The 9,820-nt window shown below is 53.2% G+C and overlaps 1 protein-coding gene across 3 annotated transcripts in view; it reads left to right on the forward strand.

Moving 5' to 3' along the window:
• Positions 1-9,445, forward strand: part of BCL2L1 (BCL2 like 1) — a 50,837-nt gene extending 41,392 nt beyond the window's left edge. For all 3 annotated transcript variants that reach the window (XM_032858945.1, XM_032858944.1, XM_032858943.1), the window contains exon 3: positions 7,786-9,445. In XM_032858945.1, coding sequence (XP_032714836.1) covers positions 7,786-7,923 — 138 coding nt within the window. In that variant the 3' untranslated portion in view covers positions 7,924-9,445. The remainder of the gene's footprint in view (positions 1-7,785) is intronic.
• The last annotated feature ends 375 nt before the right edge of the window (positions 9,446-9,820 follow it).

The following is a 9,820-nucleotide window of genomic DNA, read 5'->3' on the forward strand; positions in this document are numbered from 1 at the left end:
CACCCCCGGTGGAGGAGAGAGGGCTGTGTTCTTTCACATTGCTGAGGCCAACAGCTCCCCCCGGGAAAGCCAAGGGAAGTGGATTCCAACCACAAACCTCACTTCTTCCGAGAGTCTCCACCTGCACCTCCCTGCCAAGAGAGTGATAAGGCCTCTCCACTTGCCCCATCCCCCCTTCCTGCCATATCCCAGGGATCTCCTAACAAGGCCTCATTTATCTATCCAGCAGGCATATATCAGCCTCTCCCTCAGGGAAACTGAGGCTAGCAGCAGAAAGTGACTCTGCAAGTGACTCATGGCCTGCCCGTGGGCCATGACAAGGTCAAGGCAAGGTACAGAGCTGATGTACAACGCTGGCACTTTCCCCGGGCTGCAAGGAGCCCCTTCCTCTTCTCCACCTACCTCTTTCCCAAAATAACCAAGCAGGAAGGAAGTGGTGGGCCTGGGCCATCCAGAGTCACCCTAGAGGAAGGAAGGGCCCGTCTGGCACAAGCACTTGTTCCCCCCACTGAAGCCAGGACGGAAGGGTTTCACTTTCCCTCCTGGTCTTCGTCACATCCTTTTCCTGTGGCACCCAGTTCCTCTCAGCTGGCTGGGGGCCAGAACTCATTCATTCAGCTAGTGGCCTCGGGCAACCTTCCCCCTCCTAGAGGAACTCAGGCTGTAGCCCTGGCCGGGAATATGGGGTTCGCTGCTGCATATACTGGACTTTGCAGCTGACTTCCCTACATACTCTCTTTGAGCAGGTCTCTTGGTATCTCTGAGCGTCAGTTTTTACCCGGGTGTTGTAGGCTGGGGTCCTCCAGTATAAGAAGTGCATGCACCTGGCCCACCATGGGGCCTTGAAAAGTATCGTCCTTTTGAAAGTGAACACAGTCCTTTTTGGAGGTTGGAAGCCGACACTGGAGCCAGACTGCTGGTGCAGGCAACCCTGTAACTGTGTGACCTCAGGCAAGTCACAGATGATCTGAGGGCTGCAGGTCCATGATGGGTTAACAGCAGTGCCCACTGCCCAGCAGTGCGAGACACTTCAATGAACTGATCTTCCGAAAGGGCTGAGAAGAAGAGTGCTTTCCTTGCAGGGTAAGTGCTCAGGAAGCATCTGCTGCCACTGCCACTGTGTAGGTTAGGTTCTCTGTGGGTAGGGACAGCAGGGACTGAGATGGCAGGATCAGACATCAGAATGAGCAAGAGGTCAGAACTCAGACAAATCCCAGTCCTACCATTTCCTAGATAGAGGGTGGGTGACCTCGGAAACGTCCATCTTCACATCTGTAGAACAAGGCCACTGATAAATGTTAGGGGGTTAAATGAAAATAGTCCTTCATTTAAACGTTCATCTAAAACAGATTCATTTAGGGGCGCCTGGGTGGCTCAGTTGGTTGATCGTCTGACTCTTGATTTCAGTTCAGGTCAGGATCTCAGGGTTGTGAGATGGAGCTCCGCAGCCCAGCATCGGGCTCTGTGCTCAGCAGGGACTGGGCTTGAAATTCTCTCCCTCTGCACCGCCACCCCTTCCCCCACTCCCACTCTATTTGTGTGCACTAGCATGCTCTCTCAAGTAAATAAATTTCCACAAAAAAAATTTTAGGGGTGCCTGGGTGGCTCAGTTGGTTAGGCGACTGCCTTCGGCTCAGGTCATGATCCTGGAATCCCGAGATCAAGTCCTACATTGGGCTCCCTGCTCTGCTTCTCCCTCTTCCCTTCACCCCACTCTGCTCTCTCTTCCTCTCTCTCTCTAGTAAATAAATAAAATATTTAAATAAATAAATTATAAAAAATAAAATAGATTTATTTAGGGGGTACCTGGCTGGCTCAGTCTGTAGAGCATGCGACTCTTGATCTTGGGGCTGTGAGTTCAGGCCCCATGTTGGGCATAGAGCTTACTTAAAAATTACAGGGGCACCTGGCTGGCTCAGTAGGTGGAACGTGTGACTCCTGACTTCAAGGTTGTGAGTTCGAGTTCCATGTCGGGTGTGAGATTACTTAAAAATAAAATCCTTTTTAAAAGTTATAAAATAGATTCATTAAGAATGGCACCTGCTATGCTCCAGGTACAGCATCAGGTTCTAGAGATACAAGGGGCAAAACCAGACACAGTCTAGTGGGGGAGATAGGACAAAAAAATCACTCAAATGAATGTGGTTATACATGGAATCGGGGACTATGGCCTAGTCAAGGTAAAGTGCTTTAGCTCAGTGCTCAGCACAACTAAAGCATTCAAGTGTGTAATGAAGGTTAGTTGCCATAATAGCACTTGTTATTATATTATTATTTAGCAAGTGAGGATACTGGGCTGCTCAAGGTCACATTAGGAAGCAGCATGGAAACCGAGGTGAGAGAGAAGGGTGGGCATCAGAGGACTGATCAGACTCAAGTAAGCACTGTGCTTCAGCCCCTGGCAGGTGGGGGGGGGGGCTGCCTTAGGGGAATTGTTGTGGCCTGCATTCTTCAGTTGGCCTCTGGGCAGAGATCTAACTGTAGTCCGCCTGTGCCTGTCTGGATGGGCCTGGCTTTAGACATGGGTCAGACTTGGTCCCTGCCTACACTGAGCCCCCAGACCGAGGAGGGGAAACCGACACACCAATTGGCCTCAGTTCAGGGACACTCTGCCTCCCACTCTCACCTCAGGGCCTTTGTACTTGTTGCTACTGCGAAACATGCTCTTTTTTACCCAAGATTTTTGATCCTCCCTTAGCCACTGCCACCTTGACTTTCAGCTCTCACTCCGCTCAAACCTCACTTCCCTGGAGAGACCTTTTCGGACCACTCCTCCCGTATCAGTCCGTCGGAGGTGTTCTCTATCACCTCCCGGTGACTTACGATCTTCAAACCCCATCATCTCTGAAATTGTCTTGTTCCGTATTCTCTCTGCTTCCCACTAGGACAGTGTTTCTCAACCTGGTTTTCTTATCCCCACCCCACCCCCAGGGCATCTTTTTCTACATTCTTGTCCTAATTGCCTTCCCATGACACTTGAATACCACAGCTGTACTCTGTATCTCTTTATGTGCTGTGGCCCCATGGAACACCGCAAGCCACTGTAGTGTCCAGGAATTTTTTGCTTTGCCCCACTGGAGGAGATCGCCCTCCGTGGAGAGCGTGCAGACTGGAGCGTAGCTCTGAAAAAGCAAATCTTTTTCTTTTTTTTTTTAAGATTTTATTTATTTGACAGAGATCACAAGTAGGCGGAGAGGCTGGCAGAGAGAGAGGAGGAAGCAGGCTCCGCACTGAGCAGAGAGCCCGATGCGGGACTCGATCCCAGGACGCTGAGATCATGACCTGAGTCGAAGGCAGCGGCTTAACCCGCTGAGCCACCCAGGCGCCCCTGAAAAAGCAAATCTTGTTCGTCTTGTTCACTGCTGTGTCTTCAGTGCTGGGCTCGGAGCAGGGTTTGCACTCCAGAAATATTTATGGTGTGAGTGAGAGTCCAAAACCCTGCAAGCACAAAGGAGACACTCATTGTAGAGTCTCATAAGCTGAGGAGGGGTTGGTACCGAGGAAGATGATGTGGGGAGGGTGACCAGTTACAGGACACACAGGGGTGAGGAACACTTTGGAGTATGTCATGTCAGTCCGTTCCGTGTATGTGGCCAGGACTCTTTGTTGGAGGCAGGACCTTGAGAGTGGTCCCACCCTAGGTTTTTCGTGGGGACCCTGGTTCTTGGCTCCCCCCGCCCCACCCTGAGGGGCCCTTATGTCAAGTCAGAAGGCAGTTCCGAGTCCAAGCTCAACCACAGTTCAGCTGTGTGAAACTATAGAATAGACAGGTGGGTTGGCCTTAATAACTTGTGGGGTCTGCCTGACTGGGGGTCCCTGATCCTGCCATGGAGGTCATTAGCCATTGTTTCCAGTGGCCCTGAAAACCCCTGCATGGATCATCCCATGTCAGCAGTCACAGCCTCAGCCTAGGTCTCCTGAAAGCCTCTCTCACATCAGAGACTTTCCTGCAACCCACCCTTAGGATCTCACCCCCCTGCCCACCATGCCAGCTCTGACTGAAACTAGTGGGAACCATTGAAGAGCACTGGGGCTTATCTCTGCTTTTCCAGAACCGGGCTGCCCTGTAATGCTGTTTATTTATCCAGGGCAACTGCCCACTGAGAAAATGGCTGTGTTTGTTTCCAAGTGTGTCGTGTGAACCTTGAGCTAAATATACCCACACCACTGGGTCCCCAGCACCCGCCCCGGAATAACACACCCCATTTTGCTCATGTTCTGTCTGCAAAAGTAGTCCCCAGAATCCACAGCCTCTGGAAACTGTACTCCCCTCTTCCCCAGGAGGAGGAGCTCCTGAAGAGGAGATGAAGTTTGTCCTGGCCAGGAATGCTGGGCAGGTCAGAGTCTTGTTCTCTATGACACCGAATTGAGAATGTTCCCTCCACCCTGGAATGACTGTTCCTGGACAGTGAGTGCTTTGTGCCCTTGCAGGGACAGGGCCTGTTTACTCCAACCCAGCCCCAGAGAGGAAAGTTTCCTGTGGCTGCCAGCTCTCTACTTTAGGAAAGTTCCCATCGAGGGAGCCAGGCCTCTCCCACTTTGGCTGCAACCCCAGTGTCCCTGGTTTCTTGTGAGACATTGGGCCCCTTGGGATAGCCAGGTCTTTCTGGCCTTGGTCTCACTTCTCCCATGCTCCCAGTAGTCCAGGACTTGCCCCCATTATGGATCCATCTTTTTTGTTATTCCATTTGGGCCTACTTTACTTAGGACCAGAAAAAATTGTAACTCTTAGAAGAATTTTCTTACGGTGTCCGCCAGCACCCAGGCTAGCCAGGATGAAGGGGGAAAGATAGGGAATCTTATCCACACCAGCGGCACCTGGGCAGCAACAAGCCCAAAGAGTTAGGTGGCCGGCTGCTGCCACACCCCTGCCCTTTTCTCCCTAGACCCAAGGCTCCCTCTCATCCCCACCCCACATCCCTCTACCTAGAATCCATTTTATTTTTCTTAAGATTATTTTTATTTATTTGACAGAGAGAGACACAGCAAGAGAGGGAACACATGCAGGGGCAGAGGGAGGGGGGGAAGCAGGCTCCCCACTGAAAAGGGAGCCCGATGCGGGTCTCATCCCAGGATCCTGGGATCATGACCTGAGCCGAAGGGAGACGCTTAACTTAACGACTGAGCCACCCAGGTGTCCCCCTAGAATCCATTTTAGCCCTTTTGACAGGACAGATCATCCCAGCCCCACCACATAGGGAAGTGTCCTGCTATAGCATACATCCTTTGGAACAGAGCAGCCCTGGGTTCTGATCCCAGCTCTGCTGCCTATTAGCTGGGGGACTGGTCTTCCCTATGCAGTGTGACAGTGGGGCTCAGATCTACCTGGTGAAGGTGATGGGTAACTGCCTGGCACTTGGCAGACTTGCAGTACCTTCACTCGACTCGTATGTTTGTTGAGCACCAGCATGTGCCAGACACTGTTCCAAGCACGGAGCATACAGAGACAAGACAGGATCTCTGCGCTTGTCAAGCCACGCCTAGTGCAGGAGACAAAACAAAAACAAAGTGTCGAATGTGGTTATAAAAAGTGCTGGGAAGAAAAATAAAGCAAGGTAGAGAGAGATGAGGATGGGTATCATTTTAGAAGAGGTGACCAAAGCAGGCCTCCCGCGGAGATGACATTTGAGCAGATTCAGGAGCGAAATGGGGGAGAGTGAGTGAAGCAGGTGGTGATCTGGGGTCAAGTGCACCAGGGAGCAAGAACAGCGAGCTCCTGAGCAGATGTTCGAGGAAAAGCAAGGAGGCCGGTGTGATGAGTGTGCAGTGGGGAAGGAGGGGACAGGTCCCTCTTGACCTCGCTGGCCATGGTCAGGAATGGGGACTTCATTCAACGTGTGGTGGGAAGCCTGGGGAAGGCTGAGAGCGTGGGATGAGATGGGAAGGAGAGATGTGGTCGGAATGGAGGGGCTTTTTCTGGTGTTTCTTTCCACAATACCTGGTAAACATTCTGGTAAGGGCTCTAGCTTACTGCTGCTGCCTCCCTAATGGCTTAATAAATATTGCGGAGTGTTTGAGTCATCGTGGCCGTTCAGTGCGCATGGCATTCTGCTAGGTACCAGGGATGTGAGCAGAAATGACACCGGCTTTCTAAGTGCAAGGCAAAGCTGTTGGAGGACTTTTAAGCCCAGGCGTGCCGTGGTCTGATCTATGGACTTTAAAAATCCTCCATGTGGAGCGTGAACTGAGTGGGTTAATAAGACCAAAAGCAGGGCCAGGCAGGTCTCACAGTGAGCAGACTGGCCTCGTGGAACTTGGAAACAACTGGAGATGGCAGGTGTTGTCTGAGGGAACAGGCACCCCTCAGCCAGTTGGGACCAGGTGGAAATGAGGACGCATGGGCTCTGTGTTCATTCATCTGTGATCCATTCACACTCTAGACACACACGCTCCCTAGGCCCAGGGGTTCCTGGTCTGTAAATGGGGAGAGACGGCCTGCACTGCAGCATTGTTGGGAGAACTAAAGGACAAATGGGGTGTGAAGCTTACCCATTAAAGGGTGCCGCAGCCCTCCTCTCCCTGCCCCACAGGCTGGCTCCTCCCTAGGCTGCGTAGTTTAAGCTGCAGCCCCACCTTCCCCATATCATGTGCTTCGCTCCTGACTGTCCTCAGGGCTGAGGGCTGTTGCTCACCACCTTCTGGGCCCCAAGTCACACCTGGGTGGAGGGGGTGGGGGGGGCAGGGACTTGGCCTCACAAACCCCATCCCATCCCAGTCCTGCATCAGAATAGCTGTCCCTCTACTCTGCCCTCTCTGTGTACCCATCAACCGGCCCTCCATTCTTCAGGGGGAGAAGGAGCCGCAGGCCAGTAGTGTCCAGACCTGGCCTGCCCTTGAATCGTTGGGAATTTAGCCCTGTCCCCTCTCCCTCCCTGCCTCAGTCCCATCACAGGAAGGCTAAGGCTTAATGGTTCTACACTATGCACAGACTCAATTCCGTGCTCTCGGCTTCCAGACCACACATGGGTCAGCTCTCGCTAACCTAACCTCCTGTCGCTTCCCTTCCCCAGCCTCTTTCCCACTGCAGGTTCTCCAGTAGCACTTTTTAGCTTGCTCACCTTGGACAAAGCCCTTCCCAGCTTTGCACCGTTACCTCAGCAATAATGCACATTGACCGTCCCCAGGAGGGTGGCGGGAACGAGGGTGGCCTTGAACCCTTTATCAGAGTGGGCATAGATGGCTTTAGTTTTTCAGATTACCACTGCAGGGACACTTGGGTGGCTCTATTGGTTAAGCCTCTGCCTTCAACTCAGGTCATGATCCCAGGGTCCTGGGTCCCTGCTGGGCAGAGAAGCCTGCTTCTCCCACTCCCCCTGTCTCTCTCACTGTCTCTCTCTCTCTCAAATAAATAAAATCAATCTTTTTTTTTTTAATTTTTATTAACATAAAATGTATTATTTGGGGGCGCCTGGGTGGCTCAGTGGGTTAAGGCCTCTGCCTTCGGCTCAGTTCATGATCCCAGGATCCTGGGATCGAGCCCCGCATCGGGCTCTCTGCTCAGCGGGGAGCCTGCTTCCTCCTCTTTCTCTGCCTGCTTCTCTGCCTACTTGTGATCTCTGTCAAATAAATAAAAAAATAAAAATCTTTAAAAAAAAAAAAAAAGTATTATTTGACTCAAGGGTATAGGTCTGTGAATCACCTAAAATCAGTCTTTAAATAAATAAATAAAAATAAAAATCTTCAAATCACCATTGCATGCAGGTGGCCGGGCCCCTTCTCCCAACCACCCACATTACTGACAAGAGGACTCAAACAGCACCCTCCTTTCTCTTCTCTCCACTGCAGGACACTTTCGTGGAACTCTATGGGAACAATGCAGCAGCTGAGAGCCGGAAGGGCCAGGAGCGCTTCAACCGCTGGTTCCTGACAGGCATGACTGTGGCTGGCGTGGTTCTGCTGGGCTCACTCTTCAGTCGGAAATGACCAGACACTGACCACCCACTTACCCTCCCACCCTTGTCCTGCCCCCACCACATCCCTTTGTCCAGCCACCATTGCCACCAGGAGAACCACTACATGCCATCTATGGCCACCTACCCATAACAGGGTTGGGCCTAGACCTGGTCCCCTGCAGTTAGTTTTCTAGAATCTACCATGCTTCTGTGAGAGCTGCCTTCCCTACACGTCAGTTCTCCTGGCCTCAGAACCCACAAGATTTCCCCAAAATCTGCCCCATCGAAGCTGGCAGGTGTGGGGGTGTTTGTAGCTGGGAGCTGGGGGGCCCTGCCTGATTGGTGGAAGCCCCCGACCCCTTAGCCTCCCTAAGAATTCTTTCCTGCCAGGGAGCTGGTGAGTTTTCTGACCTTTTTCCCCAGAAGGAGAGACTAGATTGCCTTCGTTTTGATGTTTGTGGCCTCAGAATTGATCATTCCCTTCCCCTCCCAGGACCTAGGCACCCCTCCCTTTTATCCCCACTTTCCCAAGAGCCACTTAGGGGCCACTTCTGACTAATTAGGGATTCAAGCTGCTTGGAATAAAGAAATAAGGACCAGGACCCCCTCCCCACCTCTGGCCTGGCCAGAGTCCCTGACCCCAACCCCCATGTCCTCCAGAAGCCTCTGGCTAGAGGCCAGCCCCACCCGGGAAGGAGGGTGCTATAGCTGCAGGAAGTGCCCCATGCCAAAGCTGGGGTGGCCCTTGCAGTTTAGCACCACCCCACTTCCTTTCCCTTTCCCCTTCCTTGGCTCCCATGACCGTGACTGAGGGACCAACTGGGCCCAAGGCAGGTGCCTCAGAGCTGTTGATGGCCTCAGCTGCCTCACTTCCTGCAAGAAGATCAGCCTGTGGCATCTTTGCCTTGGGCTGTCACCCATGGAGTCTAGGGATTTGGGGGGCCTTGGCCCAGAGGTGAAGGGGAGCTACAGGGAGCAGCTGCGGAAGCCCTAGAGTCTTCCCTACCTCAGGCAGGAAGGGCAGGAGGGAGACCCTGATGCACAGGATGAAGGTGAGGGTGGCAGGAGGGGCCAGTCCTACCTGGCCGGATGTGTGCTCCACCCCCATTCAGCCTGGGCTGCAGGGCTGCCAAGGTCAGAGTGCCTGGCCCGGTGTCCTTCAGGCCTCCCTCTCCTCTACTCCACCCATGGCCGCCTGTCTCATCCCTGGGGGTCCCGGCCTACCCCTGGCCATCCGGGCTCTCTGCTGTACATATTTGAGACTAGTTTTTATTCCTTGTGAAGATGATATACTATTTTTGTTAAGCGTGTCTGTATTTATGTGTGAGGAGCTGCTGGCTTGCTGTGCGTGTGCACGTGGAGAGCTGGTGCCCGGAGACTGAACGGCCCGATGCTCCCTCCCCTGCCCTGGTCTGGGGAAGCCAGCTGGGGGTCCTGGCTCCTGAGGGGCACCTGTCCCCCCCAGCCCCCACCCCACACTTGTTCCAGCTCTTTGAAATAGTCTGTGTGAAGGTGAAAGTGCAGTTCGGTAATAAACTGTGTTGACTCAGTGAGCAAAGGGCCTGGGCTCTTGTGTGCCCCGGGCTGGGGAAGGAGGGGCTGTGCGGCCGGCTGCACGTGCTGCGGGGGAGCTGGGCACCACTGCTGGCTCTGCTGCCCTCAGGAGAGGCCTTGGACAAGTCCCTTCTTCAGTCTGGGCCTGAAGTTCTCCCACCTGCTCACTGATGGGGTATTTTTGAGCACCTGCTGTGTGCTGAGCACTGGGGCGTGTGTGAACAGGATGGACACAGCCCCTGCCCTTCGGAACTGACATTCTGGGGGAACAGCCCCTTGGCAAGTGTTTACTGAGCCCTGCTCTGCCCAGGCACACTCCTAGGGACTGGTGACCCTGCAGTGAACAAAGCTCTTCTTTATGGAACTCCCATTCT

The sequence above is a fragment of the Lontra canadensis genome, unplaced genomic scaffold (genome assembly GCF_010015895.1).
Source record: "Lontra canadensis isolate GAN:19392208 unplaced genomic scaffold, GSC_riverotter_1.0 scaffold16, whole genome shotgun sequence".
NCBI classification, from domain to species: Eukaryota; Metazoa; Chordata; class Mammalia; order Carnivora; family Mustelidae; genus Lontra; species Lontra canadensis.